The 19,423-nt window shown below is 50.4% G+C and overlaps 8 protein-coding genes across 8 annotated transcripts; all 8 read left to right on the forward strand.

The window, feature by feature from the left end:
* Positions 1-664: 664 nt before the first annotated feature.
* TbgDal_III5600 (hypothetical protein, conserved) lies at positions 665-2,365 on the forward strand (the record flags this gene model as incomplete). Its single annotated transcript, XM_011774206.1, has 1 exon — positions 665-2,365. The coding sequence occupies one exon, from the start codon at positions 665-667 to the stop codon at positions 2,363-2,365; it is 1,701 nt and encodes a 566-aa protein (XP_011772508.1).
* A 569-nt stretch (positions 2,366-2,934) lies between these two features.
* On the forward strand, positions 2,935-3,516 carry TbgDal_III5610 (hypothetical protein, conserved; the record flags this gene model as incomplete). Its single annotated transcript, XM_011774207.1, has 1 exon — positions 2,935-3,516. The coding sequence occupies one exon, from the start codon at positions 2,935-2,937 to the stop codon at positions 3,514-3,516; it is 582 nt and encodes a 193-aa protein (XP_011772509.1).
* A 1,236-nt stretch (positions 3,517-4,752) lies between these two features.
* On the forward strand, positions 4,753-8,994 carry TbgDal_III5620 (hypothetical protein, conserved; the record flags this gene model as incomplete). Its single annotated transcript, XM_011774208.1, has 1 exon — positions 4,753-8,994. The coding sequence occupies one exon, from the start codon at positions 4,753-4,755 to the stop codon at positions 8,992-8,994; it is 4,242 nt and encodes a 1,413-aa protein (XP_011772510.1).
* A 597-nt stretch (positions 8,995-9,591) lies between these two features.
* On the forward strand, positions 9,592-11,829 carry TbgDal_III5630 (KU70 protein, putative; the record flags this gene model as incomplete). Its single annotated transcript, XM_011774209.1, has 1 exon — positions 9,592-11,829. One exon carries the CDS (start codon positions 9,592-9,594, stop codon positions 11,827-11,829), a length of 2,238 nt encoding a protein of 745 aa, XP_011772511.1.
* Positions 11,830-12,408: 579 nt separating this feature from the next.
* Positions 12,409-14,103, forward strand: TbgDal_III5640 (hypothetical protein, conserved; the record flags this gene model as incomplete). Its single annotated transcript, XM_011774210.1, has 1 exon — positions 12,409-14,103. The coding sequence occupies one exon, from the start codon at positions 12,409-12,411 to the stop codon at positions 14,101-14,103; it is 1,695 nt and encodes a 564-aa protein (XP_011772512.1).
* Positions 14,104-14,345: 242 nt separating this feature from the next.
* On the forward strand, positions 14,346-15,470 carry TbgDal_III5650 (60S ribosomal protein L4; the record flags this gene model as incomplete). The annotated part of the gene is made up of 1 exon (XM_011774211.1): positions 14,346-15,470. The coding sequence occupies one exon, from the start codon at positions 14,346-14,348 to the stop codon at positions 15,468-15,470; it is 1,125 nt and encodes a 374-aa protein (XP_011772513.1).
* Positions 15,471-16,181: 711 nt separating this feature from the next.
* TbgDal_III5660 (60S ribosomal protein L4) lies at positions 16,182-17,168 on the forward strand (the record flags this gene model as incomplete). The annotated part of the gene is made up of 1 exon (XM_011774212.1): positions 16,182-17,168. One exon carries the CDS (start codon positions 16,182-16,184, stop codon positions 17,166-17,168), a length of 987 nt encoding a protein of 328 aa, XP_011772514.1.
* A 439-nt stretch (positions 17,169-17,607) lies between these two features.
* TbgDal_III5670 (hypothetical protein, conserved) lies at positions 17,608-18,651 on the forward strand (the record flags this gene model as incomplete). The annotated part of the gene is made up of 1 exon (XM_011774213.1): positions 17,608-18,651. One exon carries the CDS (start codon positions 17,608-17,610, stop codon positions 18,649-18,651), a length of 1,044 nt encoding a protein of 347 aa, XP_011772515.1.
* Positions 18,652-19,423: the final 772 nt, after the last annotated feature.

Consider the following 19,423-nt stretch of genomic DNA (forward strand, 5'->3'; position numbering starts at 1 on the left):
GCATCCCATATTGGTTGAATGCAACTCTTTCTCTTTCTCTCTCTTTCTTGTGCATTTCCCCCCCCCCCCTCTGTGGTGTGTGTGTACTGAGCATTAGTGGGTTGACCACTCACATACCACCGACGGCTGTTGGGCGTTAACGCACTTTTGTTAGTCATTTTGACCGGCTTCACTTTCATCTCAGTATGTCAGTGCGTGCCATAGGAGGCCAGAGTATGCTTTTTTTTGTTTCGGATTTCACAACAAGAAGCTGGTGTGTATTTGAAAATGTGACGGTGACCACATACTGGATCATGCGCTATAAACACACGTACATTTTTTTATGTGTATTGGTGCTATTTTTTTCCGATTGTTTCAAGCTTATCGACATTTAAATTAGTGTTTGACATCGTCTTTCAACCCCCTACGATTTCGCGCGAACCCCCTTTCCCTCTGGTTGCAGTCGGAATGCTTCGTTTGGGCCAACGCGGATGCCGGCCAATGGTCTGCGCCCCGCAAGAGGGGGAAAAAAATGATACTGTGCATCCCCTGTTTTTTGATATCGTCATGTCTCTATCTTTATCTTTCCCTGTTGTTTATTTCTTTATTGTTACTTACTATGTGATGACCATCGTTATGGGGAAGGAAGTGTAATGGTGGAGCCGTAGGAACTGTTTGCAGAGAAATGTTCATTTATGTCCGCTGCTTACTCCGCATGGCCACATCAGGTGAACTAAAGTCACACTTATCGCGTCTTCGGGCTGCAGGTCGAGCTGGGGAGAGCCAAATTCGCCAGCGACGCGCTTTGCTTCGGGGGACGAGGCAACGGCGACATCAGCAGGTCAAAGATGCCGGTTTGTCTTCTCGTCGTTCCACCTCCTCCACTGGGGCGGATTGTTCCAGTAAACTCCGTGACATGCTTCCGCGGAATGACTTGCTGGAGAGCGCCATTGCCTTGACCATAAGTGAAAACCGTGATGCGCGTACCGAGCTTGAATTCATGCGTCATTTTATGGTTGGTTCGCTCTTGTCGCTTGCGTCACCCGTTGGTATTTGGGATCCGTACGACGTACAACCACAGGTGTTTGCGTTAGATAAGTACATTGCACTTCCTGTGTTTACATCGGTCGACTACCTGCGCCTGTTCTGCAGGCGCTTTCGATTTACTGTACGCGACCCCAGCGGAGTGCTGTGGGCTGATGGTCCCGCCGAAGCGGCAGAGGAGGAGCAGAACGGTGGGGCCGCCTGCACTTTGCCTCTTCCCGATGTCATGGCGAGCGAATGGTGGGCTCGGCACGTTCGGCGCCAGTCGTCAAATACGCTGTCTGGTGCAACCGAGATGTGTGCGACTCGGAGAGGGCCGTTATTGGCAGCGGCAGGTGTTCCTGTTGCCGAGGAGATTACGGCTGTTAACGAGCACAACCATCGTACTTGTTGTATGGGAGCTGATGAACTTTTTAACTATTTGGAGTCCCAACCGGTGGAGACGGACGGGAAGGCACAAAATATGGGAAAGCGGCGCAAGAAAGGGAAAAAAGTATGTAGGGTGGGTATGCGCGGAAGAAAGGGAACGTTGGAGAGAAGGGATGTTCCAGGGGGCGAAGAAGCCAGAGGAAACCGTTGCCGTGAGAACGAGGAGACGATTGCAGCGTTTTGGGCGAAGGTGCGCAGCACGGCCCCCTTTCAGATCAAGCAGGCAACACCACTTCCTACATTTGGTCCTTTGCTCCACTCCTTCTTTGTTGGCTACTTTGCTGACACGGAAACTCTATTGCATAATGCCTCTATTGTTCCTGAGAAGGTGGACATTGTCCTTAACCCAGCGTCTCCCATTGAGTTTGTACTTGCGCGGGAGGCAACGGACCGTGTACTGCAGAAGGATCAGCTTCTGCTGCTGGCTTATCGCCGGGTGGAACGGGAACTCTGCGGAGAGTTCCACCGTTTTTTCTGCCTTTTCGCACCAGAAGTGTTGTGGGCCCGGAGTGCCTGCGTCCCGTCCCCCGTTCCCGGGACTGATAAGGAGGTGGGGTATGAGGTGGTCATTTTAGTTCAAAGCGAGGACCCTGAATTTACGCTTTCATCGCTCCGCGCTGCGAAGGCGCGTTGTCTACTTATGGGCCATGCCGACTTGCATATATTGCCCTGGGCTGCCGCTGCCCCACACGTTCAGGAGGCCTCCGTGGTATTTTACGAGCGCGCCGCATGCTCGAAGGGCGCCGGCTCCAGTAACCGCGGAGAGCTTGGAGTCTTTGAGCAACGGGGCCCTGTACAAACAATCAACGTGGCTCGACCAGCCGACAACTTCTTCCATGACCCAAGTGCCGCTTACACGGAAAGTCATGCCGTATTCACAGAGGAGTTGAAGGTGAGACGACGTATGCTCTAGCAAGAGGGTAATGTTTTGTTCCAAAGCATTGGGGTGGCGGTCGTTTACTTGCGGTCTTATATGAGAGATGCGACATCTGGAAATGCGTTTGGATGTTTCTGCACTTTCCTCTTCAATCACAGAATTAATTTTTACGTGTTCTATCTAAGAGGTGGAAGGGGGGTTTGGTGAGTTGCTATTTATTGTGTTATTGCAACTGCCTGTTCATGGAATGCTTCTTTTTCCTTTTTTGATGTATTCGCTTTCTGCTTGCGTTCATAAGTGTTTTTGGGTAGTTGGTGCCGTTATTGTTTATTTAGAGGAAGGCGCGTGAAGTTACACATAATTGTACCCGTTAGTGAAGCCTTTTTTTTCTTTTGCACAATTGGAGAAACCAAGAGGGAACGTTGGTAGTGATAGAAGGGAGTCGAAAAGAAGGGGACGAATAACTGTGAAATAGGAGAGTGCAGGCTCGTGTTGTGTCAACTACTCGCCGTTAATTAAGCTATAGGGGTCTTGCTGTGGTTACAAGCAATTATATATTGCATTGCATTGGTCTACTTTCACTACAGATCGCAGAGGCGAGACAAATGGCGGATAATGAAGAAGTGCCCCCTTCCGGTCCCCGGATGACTCGTGAGGAGACGGATGAACTCGTGCGGCGTCTGTACGACCAACAGATGGAACGCGCCGCCAGGCGTGAGGAGGAACGGCAGCGCCAACTCGCCAGGCCATTCTGCTCCAGTCGCCGGATAAAGAAGGATGAGGAGGAAAACCTTGTGCGCCGCATTTATGACGTGCAACGGGAGCGCTTTCAGCAGAGCAAGGAGGAGCGCGAACGACGATTGACACTCGAACTTCAAAGTAAGGACAAGAAGCTCCCCGAGTCGGAGATACAGGATCAGGTGGATCGCATCTACAATCAGGAGGTTGCTAAGAGTAAGGCACGCCGTGAGGAGCTACAAAAGCGGTACCTACCAGAGGTGCCTCCAAAGACAATAGGCAAGAAGCAGCTAAAGGAGAGCGTTGAACGACTCTTTCGTGTTGACTACGTGAAACGGGATGAGGAACTCTTTAAGAAGCACGTGTACCCATACGACCCACCAACGACGAAGATTTCCCGGACGGATGTGGAGGCGATGGCGAACCGTCTGTCGAGGAGGGGGTCATAATGAACGGAGGAACAAAACATCCCATCCCTTTCTTCCGGTCCGAGACATTTTAACAGCGGGGTTCCAAGGAGGGGGGAATGCTAGAGCAAACAACACAGCCGTTAACCAATAACAAATGTTGCGAATGTTTTTGTACCATATGAGGTGCAATCCCCAGTTTGGATGCGACACCATTATTTAAATTCTCCTTTTTTTTGTTTTGTATCTTTCCCCACTTTTCCCTTCCTTCTCTTGTTTGTCGGCTTGCCGCTCGAGTCTACGTGTGGTGACGGACGGGTATACGTTGAGAAAACATATTTTTCAGGAGAGGAGGAGGGGAGAAGGGGGCTTGCGTGTTCTTTCTTTCTGAGTGTGTGTGGAATATGCTCGCGTATAAAGAAGGCTTATGAGAGAAGAATTACGTGTGAATCTAGAGAGTAGAGTTGTAACAATGGGCAAGTGAGTGCATGGCAAAGTACATTCCGACACCTTAAGGACTCAGAAGGTCAGTGTTGGCAAAGTTTTATTTGAGTTTTGTCCATTTTCATCTCAAACCCATCACATTCTCCCCCTTTTTACTTTTATTGTTTCACCAACATGAAAAACAATATATATATATATATAAATGTTACACGATGTATATGGCACTAGGTGGGGTCTTGGTTTTGTCCCTTTGTTTGTTTGTTTGTTTGTTTGTATGTGTGTGTGTTGTTGTTGTGCGGTTGGACTGTTTGATGTGGGACGTCGTCGCCATAGAGGTTTTCCCTCCGAAACTTTTTTTGTCTTGAATGTGTTTCATGTAGTCCACCTGTCTGTTGTTCCCGATCTGCACGAGCACGGTTGTGGGTACGGATTGTGTAGGGTGTGCCAAGGGGAATTGAAAAAAGAAAAGGATAATAAAATTTTATGTGGTGTGTATTTATGCGCTTTGCGTCGCATGCACGCAGACTTAGTGCCAGCATAACCGTTCTTCTGTTTTTGTTTTCCCCTCTGTTTCTGATTTCATACACATTTTTTTTTGTGCGGCACATGCAGTGTGGGTGTCGCGAGTAGAAAACCGAAAACGTGAAGTTACTCCTGCACGGCTGTACACGAAGTGTGTGATAGAAAGATAATTAGGGATACGTGGGTGACGCCTTTTTGTTTAGGTGCCCCAGTAGAAGCACATAAGGCGCTGCACGACGCATTTGGGGTGTTTAGCAGAGCATTTGTTACAGTGGCGTCTTTGGAAGTGACAGAACACTCGAGTGCTCATCTATGGGAATACAAGGTGATTTGGCTCTTGCGGTCGAGGGAGCGCGTAATGGTGCCGCTTCTTTTGACGACAGCCTTCGGGCAACTACGGATGAGCGTGGCTCATGTAGTATTGAAGCAGATAGGCTGCTATTTGTAAATACAGCACTCCGTGCTATTCCTGGTCGGACGCTCTGCACCTTCTTCGCCCCTATCATGGGTGTCAAGCGCAATCTCCTCAATCGGAGACGACTCACGGAGCAACACATGTTATCTGACCCAGTGAAAGCGGAGAGGTTGTACAAGGACGCTATTCGTATTCTTACTAAGACTCTTGTAGACGCATCGGCAGAGGTATTTGACTCGGCGGCGCCGATCGACGAGAAGGAGCTGGCTGCCGCCTTGAGGGGAAAATTGGTCCCGCAGTGTTACGAACCAGGAGCAGTTCTCGCGTATCCCGGGGAATTCCCCGAGGTTATGTTTGTGCATGTTGTGTTGAGTGGAAGCGTGCAGGTTGTGCACTATCAGCTGCAGAGCCGGAGAATGGGCTTCTCTGAGGGTAGTAGAAGGCAATATTTTGTGTCTAATGAAGTACTGAGGTTGAGTGGGGCCCTGGGACTTCAACCGGAACTTTTCAAATTGATCAACGCGGCACCGGAGCCGCTCAGTGACGGTGCGAGTGATATGGCTTCTCTTTCCAACGTTTCGACCACTGCTACCCGCACAATGCGGCGCGTCTCGCGTATGATGGGACAACCCACACTCCAAGCAATTCGAACGGAGTTGAACCGGGCCCCATATGTTCTTAGTGCACAGGAAGCACTTGGATTTGAGCCTTTTCGGCTCACCACAGTTACCGCTGAGGCAACGGGTCCGTCTGGAAGGGGGGGTGAGTCGTCCCCGGATTCACGCATAATTCAGACAATGAGGATCCGTGCGAGGGACCTCCACAAAGCTCTTGTCCAGATGGCACTTTCTCATGCGGGAAAGCAGCGAACTGCCACATCACCAACGGCATCGAGTCGGCACACCTCTGCATTGATGGAATGCATTTCTGTGGCTCGAGTGAAATGTATATGCCGTCATTACCCACTTAACGAGATTCTCATGCGTCAGAGCTGGTTGTTGCAGGACACTCCAGCCTACACAATAAGGGCTCTGGTGACGCAGCTAGCCCCTCGTTCGTACTTTCCAGGGGAGATCATTCTTTGTCCCCACTCAACAAACAGACACCTGAGCTTCTTGCGGCGCGGCATAATGACTATTGAAGAGGTGCCGCCACCGGACCCTTCTAGGCCTAATGCATGCCAATGCGGTTCTCTTTCTGGAGGGAATGTTCTGCAGGAGGTTCCTCAGGGTGCGTCGTTTGGCGAGTTGTCGGTGCTGTTCGGCGAACCTAGACAGTTTGTGCTTCGTGCAAAGACACCGTGTGATGTTTGGTCCCTCTCACGACAGAGCTTTGCGGCAACTATCAGGCGTGATGATGCCCTCCGGGCAAGTCTGCTTTCGAAAGCCGCTGCCCTCCGTATGCGGTGGTTGGGAGAACAGCGGTACACGACGGTACTGGCGGACAAACTACGCGAATGTTGCGAACTCTTCCGCCACGCATCCGATAGTTTTATCCGTCTCATACAAGAGCGAGTGGAGCCTGTTGTGTATCCACCGGGGAGATTGCTAACGTCAACCTCTGCGCGCTGCATGGAGATGCTGATCATTACTCATGGTAAGGTTTCATCAATTGTTGATGGTGTGGCAGAATATGGCCCGGGGAGTGTCATTGGGGAACCAACTATAATCCTGCACCGCTGGCCCCTTGGACTCGTCTCGAAGTCCATGGTGGAAGGATGGAAACTTACCCGACATCAGTTGCGGGATGCACTTGAGCGTGTGGAGGTGCTGCGTCAGCACTCTGGGGAGGTTGCAGGTCACGTCCAACAGCTCATGCAGAGTATATTTGCTCCCCCCGTCCCTCCATGCGGCGTGGATGCCGTTGGGCGGTCGCGGATGCCCTTGGTGGGACCACCTCCTTATGGGAACACATATTTCGAATACGCGGAATGGCTCGCAGAGGGTCAACTGAAGGCTCTTTGCTTTAAGCATCGCGAATACGTAAACTGGAAGGACATTTCTTACTCTACACTGTCTGGACAAGGTAAGAAGAAGCGGGGCAAAGTTTTTAAACTTTCAGAGACGTTTGACGTTCCTACGGTTGGTGATCACCGTAGCTCGCTTCCGGCATTAAAGCCCGTGACTAAACCACATGCACCGAAGCATAAGAGGAAGGAGCAGCCACGCAAAATTCGCTTTGCTTCCGCAGGGAGCACTTTTCCGTTTCACATTAATCCTGTTATTGGAAGGCAGCTTGTTGCACACCCGAATTCTGCAAAGCAACCTGTAGCCGTCCCCTTCGAAGCCGATCCATTCTTGGCGAAGCAGCGAGCCCTGACATCCGCCTTTGTGGAGAAAACTTTTAATGGTCCTCTGCCTCAGCTGCAGCAGATGACAAATCTTCTAGAGAATCGTGACAAGTTGATGAAGGTGGAAGCGAAGCAGCACAAGCTGAATGACTCTAAGCAGGAGCGTATGAATGTAATTGACTTAACTGAGTCAGGTGGACTCGCGCCCGTTCACATCTTTCTGCACGGGAGCAATCCCCGCGTGCACATTACAGTGGAAGAAGCGGTGGCCGTGGGGTACGTACTACAGTTCCCGGACACCAAACGCATTCAATCGTGCGTCTCAAACATCGATTCGGACGTGACGCTTGGATTGCCGCAGCACCGGCAACGCCGGAGAGATATGGCGTTTATTCCAAATGATCGACATCCTCGTTACTGTTTTCTCTTTGCCGCCTCTCAGCTCGGAGAGAGGAGTGCGGAAGAAGTTCTGCTTTACGAGGCCGCTGTACAGGAGGCGGAGAGCAAAGAACGAGCGCAGCATCTCACTGCACTTTTGGTGGCGCAGCTGCCAGAGAAGCACCGACCGTCAGCGGAGCAACATGCTGCAATTCCCGACGCAGAAAATACCGCAACGGGGGAGTGGAGGGGGGTTTCGATGCCTGTCACCTCTCTGAATCCTACCGTACCGGGAAATGCGGTCTCATCGCGCCGAAGGTCTTCCTCGCCTCAAGTGAAAGATGCAACTGGTGAAACATTCCTACAGCATCTCCGCGACAGCCCCGAGCAGGCAATGAGTAAGATGCGCATGAAGTTTCAAGTTTCCGCTAATGCCGTTGAAGAAGTTGATGGAAGCAAAATTATTGCCACTCGGGCGAGCGGTGATGTCACGCCCCTGGCCGTTAGTGGCGCTGAGGGTTCCGACCAAAAGTTTGACCTGCTCGACCGTCTGCGCAGTGCGACAGCGCCAGTAGAGGGCACCAACGAGGGCGGTGCCGGCGAACTCCCTCCGCGAAGACCCAATGCGGATCCTGATGAGAAATCAGATAGTGGAACACACAGTGAAGGTGAACACACTATGGAGAAGTTCTTTAAGAAGGAAGAAACCCCAGTCTTTGTTGACGGTTATGGGGAGCTCAGTACGGTACAAAGCAAATCCACTGTCGAGGTTGCAGCTACTCAACCCACAGTTCCTCCAACCGCGCGCGGGGAACCGAGTGAGAATTGGTTCACGGATTCACCACCAATACCTGGCGCCAGCAACACTACATGCGCATGGATGCCGCAGAACTTCACCATGCCTACTGTTAGTGAGGCAACGGCGACTATGCGTCTGATCCAAAGTGATGTGGACGGCCTCAATGCCGTTGCGCAGGAGCAAAGGCGCGAGCGCTTGCAGCGGCGCAATATTCCCGGTGCTGGTGTCTTCGATCCTACCGCTTCTAATGTGACATCTCTTGAGTCACAGCGGTTGGTGGACGAGTGGGTTGCTGAATATCGTGGGCACTCACGTGACCCTATGTGTCCTGCCCAGATTCCACCACTACTGCTCGCAGAGGCTGGCACTGATTATCTTGCTGAAGAGTTCCGTCACACTCGGCGCCAACATGTGGTTGCTGTGAAGGAAGCGCAGGGTGTTGAAATATGGCGTGGTGAGGTGGATGCACGTGCGCGTCGGGAAGGGAAGAATCGCCAGGATTCCAATTCCCCCGGCGGCGGCAAAAGTGTTTTGGCAGTTATAGGAGGTACTAAACTCGGGTTTCCCGCCAAGCCGCTACGCAATCCAACAGCAAATATGAGCGCGGAGGAGTACGAGCGGTGGGTCAGTGAGCGCGACGCACTGTTTGCTTCAGCTGATGGTCGCCAATAAACGTGCGGGGAGAGGGGCTTCGAGAACGGGGAAGTGTACGGCTAAATAAATATGTATCATCGGTTGGTTTTTCCCTTTTCTCCTTTTGTTCCCGTGAGTTTGTTTTTATTTTAGTTTTATGTTAGAAGGGTTCACGATCAGTGGGGTTTCCGTGTTTCATTTCTTCTTTTCTCCGCGAAGAGTTAGATTAGAATTATCCCTTTATTTTTTTTTTCGACCGTCCCCTTTTTCTTGTTCCTCTGCTACGTGCTTTTCTATTTCATTGTAGGAACGACGTCTGGCGGTAAGCCGAGTATGTATATGTTTCTGTTGGGGAGGCGGGGTTCAACATGAAGCAAAGAGACCCGCACTTCGATGTACTGCCAATAACCGCAACAGCGCACACAACCAAAGCACGTATTCACTGCCCTATTTATTGACTAATGTTTGCTGACTTCCTTCCTTCTATTGTTCGCGGCATGCCTTCGTTTATCATTTTGAACAATCGAAAAGTTATTTTTACCGTTTTTCTTCCCTTCACTTTTTTGTTCGTTCATTCATCCAATCATTTGTGTTACTTACTAAGCTTGTGAAGGAGGGGTGCGCCGGGTTGGACCCATGGCGCACTATGATGAGTGGCTCATGTCAGTTGACGGGCTCGATTTCCACGACGAGGATGACAGCTATTTTAATGAAACTTATGCAACGGAGGATGAGCCTTCTCTCCGGACGGGTAGTGTCTCTTCTCTAGACCAGTTTGATGTGGTGCTGTGCCTCGTCGACTTTCAACAACGCATGTTCCAAGGTGTTGTTGCGCATGATTGCAAGAACCCATTTGCCGGTGGAGCAGAACAGGTATACGACGATATCGCCGAGGTGAAAGTGAAAGAAACCCCCACAGTGTTCGAAAAGGCAATCTGCTGCGTTCAGCAACTGTACAAGGACAAGGGGATATCTGACAGCAACGATATGGTTGCGTTGGTGCTGTACAATACAAGGGAATGCACACATCCTGATTACCCTGGTGTATACGTCTTTCATACTTTTTGCTCAGCGGAAATACAATCTGTACTGGATTTGGAGGAACTTGTAGCTGCGGGGAGGGTACCGTCAGCGGGATATGAAAATATTGTGACGAAGATTGGCCATTCAACTGAAGCCAAATCTCATCTCGGGGATGCGCTGCGGGCAGCCCGGCATTTGTTTTCCCAGCTGCCTTCCGAGGTCAAACATCGTCGAATTTTTCTCTTCACAAACGACGTGAACCCACATCGCGGTGACGAGGAGCTTTTGCAGAAATGTGCTATCCAAATCGAGAGCTTGTCCTCTGGGGGAGTGGGCTTGGTGTGCTATGATATGAGCCCCACTGCCCTTCCGTCACCTGCGGCTTCAACGCAATCGGGAGAAGCGGCTGCAATGAGTGAGCGTTGGGCAACACAGTTCGGCGGTGTGGACGAGTTTTGGAGTGCTCTTACGGGTGCGGTACCGAAGGCAACAAACAGTTCACGGGTTGGCACTATTGATATTGTTCACCTGAATAGCGACGATAGCGTTATGCTGGGAGCGCTCTCAACGGCAGTCCGCTGGCGCACACACCCACGGGGAGCCTCTCAAACGACAACACTAACTATTGGTGTAGGCGCAAAGGGCTCGGCACTACCAAGACTGACAGTGGGTATGTATTTCCCGATGACAAATGCGCAGCGCCGATTATCGAAGTGGTTGGATGGACGCGCAGGTGAAATGGTAATGCTTCGGCAGCGTGCGGTGGGAGTGGGGGCCCCTATTTTGCTGCCTTGCCACGCGGGGAAGAGTGGTGCGCCACCTGCACATATCAGTACGGGGCAGTTGGGCAAGTCACGTCCAAGCACGGGACCGGGGACGTGCCCAAACGTTCCTCTAAGTTGTAAAAAGCATATCGCCGAGGTCGTTGGGGCGGGATTAACTCTCGGCTTTTCCATCATATGCTTCAAAAACGCTGATGACGTTCTGCACCCTCAGTACGTCCTGGGGAAGTCGTGCGTCCTCCACCCAGATCCGCAAGACGGTAGCGATGGCTCGCTTCGACTTTTCATTCGGTTGGCTCGAGCGCTGAAGGAGCAGCGGAAGGTTGCGATGGCGCAGCACATTACGCGTTACGCCACTCCTCCTCGTCTTGTCGCACTTGTGCCGCCCGGGCTCAACGGTGATCATGTGGACACGGCTAGTTTCCCTGTGATGCACGGTCTTGGTTTGTACGTCGTGCCTCTCTCGTATGCTGACGACGTTCGTACCACCCCTCGATCCCCTCTCTTCGGCGATGCAACGAAACCTATGGAACGTGATATTGCTCTTGCACAGCGACTGCTGGCCACGCTGCCGTCTAAGTACAATGTGAACGTAGTTCCCAACCCTGCTTTGGAGCTACGCTATAAAGCTATTGAGAGTATTGTGCAACAGACACAGCAGCAGAGTGGGTTGTCAAAGGAAATTCCAGGGGTAGCTCCGTTCTCGCAACTGTCAAAGGCAGTTGATCGGACGTGGGGTGATCGTGGGGCTATGGCAAAATACGGCTCTGTGTTTGATGAGTTTAAGGCGGTATTGCTCCCTTCGTACAACCGAGACGAAACGTGTGGTCCTAAGACGAAAGCGGCGCGGAATGTGAAGGCGCGAGCAGAGTTGGCTGACGAGGACATCAAAGGTGTTGAAAGAATAATATCTGCCGTGGAGTCGGCGTTTCGGTTCCAGTCTATGGGGATGCTGACTGAACCGCAGTTGAAGGAGTATTTGCGCGTGATGGAGGGCGGTGCCTTTGGAGTCCGGAGAAATCCGGATATCATTCAAGCTGTGATATCTCAATTGCAAGGCGACATTTAGGTGTGGTGGGGCTTCACCTTTTTTCTCGTTTGCCTATATTTTCGCTTTGGTTTCCTCCTCGGTTGCGCTCTTCCGCCGTCGCTCGGCGGGGAGGGGGGCGTATATAACCATTGCGAGTGCGCGTTGGCAACGGGGTTGGAGGTCTCTTTATGACACTGTGCGGGGATTCTTCGCTGAGGAAGATACCAAAGAGATAAGAAGGAAAACAAAACAAATACGAGTTAAACATTGTACTAACAATGTGCAGTTCTGATGTTGCATGTGTCCATTCCATGGACTCACTACGACATTACCCCTTCTTCCTTTCTCCCTTTTTACCAGAATATTTAAGGGATTATTATTAAGGCTTGTGCTGTTTGGCTCGGTTGAGGGTGCAGTGTCAGTGCGACGTTTGCCGCCACCTCTTGTTTTATGTGCAGGAGCGCCAGCGAAAGGAGAGTGGTAGTTGGTGTCAAGTGACGGCACAAAGGAAATAAAGTAGAGAATCCCACTGCAAGGGGGTTGTTGCGGATATACATAAAAATAACTAAGGTAGCATTTATTTTCCACGGCAAGGTTTCTGTTACATTAGGTAAAGCAATGACACAACCTGCCCACCTTCCACCTCGCCCGAGTCACACGTTTAGCATGCGTACAGTTGAGAAGTTACACCAGCGTTTTCTTGGGAGAAGCGGTACAACTACACCAGCGCAAAATATGTCGAACATTGTTGAGGCCATGCGCCAAAACCTTTTGCGCATCGAAGGTGTTCTTAGTTATCGCTTGGATCACCCCAGCACGGCACTGACCGACACGAGCGAGCACCACCCTCCAATGTCGGCATTTGAGCGCATTCGCGTTGGTCATATTCTAGCAGATATTGTGCTCGACCTTTTCACTATCTCAACTTCCAGCAGCAACGCGACGTATGACGCCTTGGTTGGGAATAAAGGTGCTTTCGCCGGCTCGATGAGTCAAAGCTGCGGGGTTGCTTCACTTCCCTGCGGTGGCCTGCCCCTGATGCAACGGACACGGCCAGGAGTTTGGACGCCGGAGGGTTTGGATGGGGTTGAGGGACGTTTGACGCCTCCTGAGGGTGTGAACGCAAGTCTGATTCCTCTACATACGAAGGCAGAAGTGGGTCATCAGTCGTCTTATCAACCCTTTGTGGATGGGTTGAAGAAAGGGGGAGGAGATGAGGTGCTCACAACGCTTTTGCAGACCCAACAAAACCATCAGCAGAAACGTGGGCTACAGGATGGTGTGGAGAGCGATGGCTGTAGTACTGTCTTTTCTCATTCTGGTCAGAGGTCGACCATGAACACCCCACAGCACCATCAACGCGCCATAAAGGACACGTCTGCTGGTCATGAGGGTCCACCGGCTGGTTATCACCGGCACAGCGCACACGTGCCCGTCTCCGGGACAGAGAACCAAATGAACCTTAATCCTTCAAGAAGGATGCGACCGCATGAGTCTCCTCTATGTGTGGCAGGGTGCCAAGGAGCTTTAACTCACAATGAATCACCGATATCACCTACTTCAATGCGCTTCAAGTCAGTACAGTCACTCCATTCCGGTGGGGACAGCACGACGGGGCAATCACAGCACGCTGCCAATCCTAAGAAATACTATGAAATTGATTTCCAGAGATTAAATGACTTCCAGCGCTGCCTCCGTGTTATTCAGCGACTATCATTAACTGATGACGCATTTGAAAAATTCGGCTTACGGTACGCTATCCCTGGGATACGGGAACTGCACCCCGACGAGGTTCACTCAGCGAAGATTCGTATGGACCGGCATAATGATTGCTTGATTGATTCGTTTAATCCTTCGGAGTCCCAAGAATCTGCTCAGAAAAGTGATACGCCACAGGAACAATTTCTAGCTCACAAGAGGTTGCAAGCGCACGTATCCCCTTGTCTTTCCAAAGATGGTAATAACGTGATTCTACACACTGTGGCTGATGTTCCGGTTACAGACCACGATACGCCCTTTGACATTCAACAATCCCCTTCCAAGTCACCACTTGCAACACAGAGATCGGAAAAACAGCTGTGCAACAACCCTACTAGAGAACCCCCAACGCCCTCAGCCCCATGTGACAAACAATGCCTGCCATTATTCCATGGGGGGAGAGATATCATTGTACAAAAAAAGGATATGAATATTTTCATTGCAATGGTGGATGCAACATTGAGGCAGGTAGATCAAGATATTGTTGGACGACTTCATATTGCTAGTGCGGACTTTGGATCGAGCAGTGGTGAGGATGAGGTGGCGTACATGTGATGGGGGTACCACTTGAGTTCCAACGTGACGGCCGGTGCATGTAACCGCATTGTCACCGACTACAATTTGTGGTGTATGGAGGCTTCGTTCACCGTAGTGAGTTTTGTTATTTGTCTGACTTTTTAACTCTCCTGTTTGTTTTGTTTGTTTGTTTGTTCACATCCAGTACGTGTTTACAATTTCCCCCTATTTTTCGCTGAACAACGACTGTAGGTCTTTCCTCTCGCTTTACAAGGCATTCGATGACTGCGCGCCCATCTGTGAGTGTGTACTCTGCGTCGGAGGATAAAGTGGTTGGCACCTGTTCGCTACCCGCTGTGTTCACTGCGCCCATCCGTCATGATGTTGTGCAGTTTGTGCACACGAACATGGCAAAGAACTCCCGCCAACCTTATGCGGTGAACCGTCTTTCCGGCATGAAGCACTCCGCGGAGTCTTGGGGTACTGGCCGCGCTGTCGCCCGTATTCCCGTATTCACGGTGGTGGTACGAGCATGTCGGGTGCTGGTGCATTCGGTAACATGTGCCGGGGTGGTCGTATGTTCGCACCCACAAAGATCTTCCCGCCGCTGGCACCGTAAGATTAATCTGCACCAGAAACGTTTCGCTGTGGTGTCCGCCCTCGCCGCCTCGTCACTGCCAGCACTTGTAATGTCACGAGGACACAAGATCGAGAATGTCGCTGAGGTGCCGCTCGTGGTGGAAGATGGTGTACGAGCCTATGAAAAGACTAAAGAGGCAATGACATTCCTTAAGACTGTTGGTGCCATCGACGACGTGAACCGTGTGAATGACTCCCGTCAGATACGTGCTGGCCGTGGTAAGATGCGTAACCGTCGCTACGTTGCGCGACGGGGCCCGATGCTGGTGATGCCAGACAACAAGGGCACACGTGCCTTCCGCAACATCTTTGGGCTCGACCTTGCGAATGTAAACTCATTGAACCTTCTGCACCTTGCACCTGGTGGTCACGTCGGGCGCTTCATCATCTGGACGAAGAGTGCATTCGAGAAGCTGGACAAAATCTTCGGTACCTTCACAGAACCCTCCACCGTTAAGTCGGGCTTCATGTTGCCCGCACCGATGTTGACGAGTACTGATGTGACGCGCATCATGCAGTCCGAAGAGGTGCGTCGCGTTCTGAAACCCAAGAAACTGCAACCCAAGAGGCCAAGCCGCTATAGGCAGCCAACGAATGGTATTCGCAACCGTCGCCTGCGCCTGCGTTTGAACCCGTTCCAGAAGAAGGAGAAGGCAATGGCTAAGGGCATGCAGAACAAGAAGAACCGTGAGGCTCGCCACGCCGCCAAGGTCGTTCGGTTGGCGAAAGCGAGGAAAAATGTCGCGAAAGCACTCAAGAAGAAGTAAGCGTTAAGAGAGGAGAAAACCAATAATGCCCATTATGTGGTGAAGGAATAATTTTATTTTACTTTATTTTTCTTTTCATAAATCATTGTGAACCCTGGGTAGTGACTACCCTGGGCTCACCACTGCATCCCGTTTTTTTTGTACGTATATTCGTTGCTCTTTTTCTCTCTGTCTTCATCTATTCTGTTATGATGTTACTATTCTTTTCCTTTGACATTATTTCTTTTTAATTATTTTAGGAACGTTCATCGAAGTGTCTAGTGATGCCAGCAGTTGTTTATTTTAGTGGTTGAACAACTAGTGAGATAAGTAATCTTCTCTACTGAGATTCACCTTTTTTTTTTGCTACTAGTCTCTGTTTTTAATGGCGGACCACCGCTTGATTTTCGTGGCGACGGAAATTGTATTTGTTAAAAGGAGCTATGTAACTGGTGTAGGGAATTGTGAAGATGAGGTGGCGTACATGTGATGGGGGTACCACTTGAGTTCCAACGTGACGGCCGGTGCATGTAACCGCATTGTCACCGACTACAATTTGTGGTGTATGGAGGCTTCGTTCACCGTAGTGAGTTTTGTTATTTGTCTGACTTTTTAACTCTCCTGTTTGTTTTGTTTGTTTGTTTGTTCACATCCAGTACGTGTTTACAATTTCCCCCTATTTTTCGCTGAACAACGACTGTAGGTCTTTCCTCTCGCTTTACAAGGCATTCGATGACTGCGCGCCCATCTGTGAGTGTGTACTCTGCGTCGGAGGATAAAGTGGTTGGCACCTGTTCGCTACCCGCTGTGTTCACTGCGCCCATCCGTCATGATGTTGTGCAGTTTGTGCACACGAACATGGCAAAGAACTCCCGCCAACCTTATGCGGTGAACCGTCTTTCCGGCATGAAGCACTCCGCGGAGTCTTGGGGTACTGGCCGCGCTGTCGCCCGTATTCCCCGTATTCACGGTGGTGGTACGAGCATGTCGGGTGCTGGTGCATTCGGTAACATGTGCCGGGGTGGTCGTATGTTCGCACCCACAAAGATCTTCCGCCGCTGGCACCGTAAGATTAATCTGCACCAGAAACGTTTCGCTGTGGTGTCCGCCCTCGCCGCCTCGTCACTGCCAGCACTTGTAATGTCACGAGGACACAAGATCGAGAATGTCGCTGAGGTGCCGCTCGTGGTGGAAGATGGTGTACGAGCCTATGAAAAGACTAAAGAGGCAATGACATTCCTTAAGACTGTTGGTGCCATCGACGACGTGAACCGTGTGAATGACTCCCGTCAGATACGTGCTGGCCGTGGTAAGATGCGTAACCGTCGCTACGTTGCGCGACGGGGCCCGATGCTGGTGATGCCAGACAACAAGGGCACACGTGCCTTCCGCAACATCTTTGGGCTCGACCTTGCGAATGTAAACTCATTGAACCTTCTGCACCTTGCACCTGGTGGTCACGTCGGGCGCTTCATCATCTGGACGAAGAGTGCATTCGAGAAGCTGGACAAAATCTTCGGTACCTTCACAGAACCCTCCACCGTTAAGTCGGGCTTCATGTTGCCCGCACCGATGTTGACGAGTACTGATGTGACGCGCATCATGCAGTCCGAAGAGGTGCGTCGCATTCTGAAACCCAAGAAACTGCACCCAAGAGGCCAAGCCGCTATAGGCAGCCAACGAATGGTATTCGCAACCGTCGCCTGCGCCTGCGTTTGAACCCGTTCCAGAAGAAGGAGAAGGCAATGGCTAAGGGCATGCAGAACAAGAAGAACCGTGAGGCTCGCCACGCCGCCAAGGTCGTTCGGTTGGCGAAAGCGAGGAAAAATGTCGCGAAAGCACTCAAGAAGAAGTAAGCGTTAAGAGAGGAGAAAACCAATAATGCCCATTATGTGGTGAAGGAATAATTTTATTTTACTTTATTTTTCTTTTCATAAATCATTGTGAACCCTGGGTAGTGACTACCCTGGGCTCACCACTGCATCCCGTTTTTTTTGTACGTATATTCGTTGCTCTTTTTCTCTCTGTCTTCATCTATTCTGTTATGATGTTACTATTCTTTTCCTTTGACTTTATTTCTTTTGTATTTTGTTTCCTGGTTCCTGTATTTTTATTCTAGGTTTGTTGGAAAGGTATTATCTGGTATTTGCAATAAAAAATGAGCGACTTCCCCAAACTGATGCGCTTGAGAGTGGATGATGAGAACATGGAGAAGATTCATTCCGTAGCGCGTAAAGGCCAAACAGATGAAGTGAAACGTTTTGTAGAACAAGGCATTGATCCTTCCATCCAAAATAAGTTTGGTTGCACTGCCTTACATCTTGCGTGTAAGTTTGGTCAAGTTGAGACTGCGAAGTATTTATCAACCTTATGTGATTCTCATATATCATGGCACGGCCAGAAGCCACTTCACCTCGCGGTGCTTTCCAAAAAGGAGGATCTTGTGGAAGCCCTCGTTGCAGGGGCACGGGATCGCGGTCGTAATGTGGAGGCCATGTTAAACGAACATGATGAATTTCAGGTAACGGAAATCGGGGAACATGATATCCACTCGGATGGGCAAACGGCGTTACACTGGTGTGTGGCCCTCGGAAGTGAGTATTTGCCCATGTTAAAGTTATTACTGAAGCTGGGTGCCTCACCGACCGCCAAAAGCAAGGAAAGTATGACGAGCCTAATGTATGCGATCATCACTAAGAATGAGGAGGCAATGGAATGTATGTTAGATGGGGTTAAAAGTGGACAACTCCGACTGGATTACCAAGACAAAGATGGGAGGACGCATTTGCATCACGCCATCTTGAGCAACCGTGAGGACTATGCCATGCGCTTTATTGAGTTGGGCCACGGTTTAGATCAGGAAGATGATAACCACGAGCCACCGCTGTTTCATGCACTCCGCGCTGCGATGCCTAAACTGCTGGCGTATCTGTTGGAGAACGTGGACACGTTTTCCGTTCAGCAAGCTCCCTTTCATAACGGCTCCACTGTCATGCCCGAGCGCATTCAATGGTTGCCTTTTGCAACTAATGAGCAGGAGCAGAATGAGTGCATAGCGTTGTTTCAAAAGCGTCTATCTGAAGTCTGCGCACCACAAGAAGCTGTTGTGAAGAAAAAGAAGGCCAATATCAAGAAGATGCACTTGGCGCCGTCTGCGCCTGTGCGCAAGCGCAGTGTCGGACGCCCTAAAGCCTCCAAATAGTAATATGACCTTACGGTGAGCTCCGCGAGGGGAGAGAGAATGTATCAAATTTGGTTGTCTAAAAGCACCACACTGCTAGCAACTGAACTGGGGGAAAAAGTGGTGCGGACTAAGGGCATATAACGTTAGATTAATGTTCTGGCGGCTACGCGAAATCTGTTTTGCTAGAGGGCTTCGTGGATACAGGATTGTATTAGGTGTAGTCGATACCACTCTATAATATTATTATATCCTTTTTTTCTTCTCGTACCCCATGTCTTTCCACTTCGTTGCCAGCGCTTCTCATTGGTTACGTTACTCCCAGGTCCAAAAGTTCACTTGTTTTTCCTTTTCAGTGACGCTCCGTGGAGGAGGGTGAAAGGGGAATATGGCCTTATTATGTGGGACGTGTGGGGAGACGTGGGGTGTGGTAGACAAAAGAAATACGTGCCAGAGAGGTGGATTTGGCTCCTCCGGATTTCTGTTTTTCCCTCTTTTGTTTCTCTAACAGCTTGTTGGTGGACTCGCAGGTGGACGGGCCTATCCGAGACCGTAGCATCAGATTTTTTTTTGTATATAGTGCTCCCTTATTATCAGCCCAATTCCGGTTCAGATCCTGTTGCCCGGTTGTGGTGCTGTTGGGATCGTTTTCGTTTGAATGACGTCAAATCCCTTTGACGGTCGAACCGATAAATTATTTTTCCATTTTTTTTTTTTTGCGTTTCTTTATAGCTGACCCCCTCTTAGGGAATTAGAGCCGCTTTTTTGAGGCCAGCCATATCTCTTTCACTTA

Source organism: Trypanosoma brucei, chromosome 3, assembly GCF_000210295.1.
Source record: "Trypanosoma brucei gambiense DAL972 chromosome 3, complete sequence".
Lineage (NCBI taxonomy): Eukaryota > Euglenozoa > Kinetoplastea > Trypanosomatida > Trypanosomatidae > Trypanosoma > Trypanosoma brucei.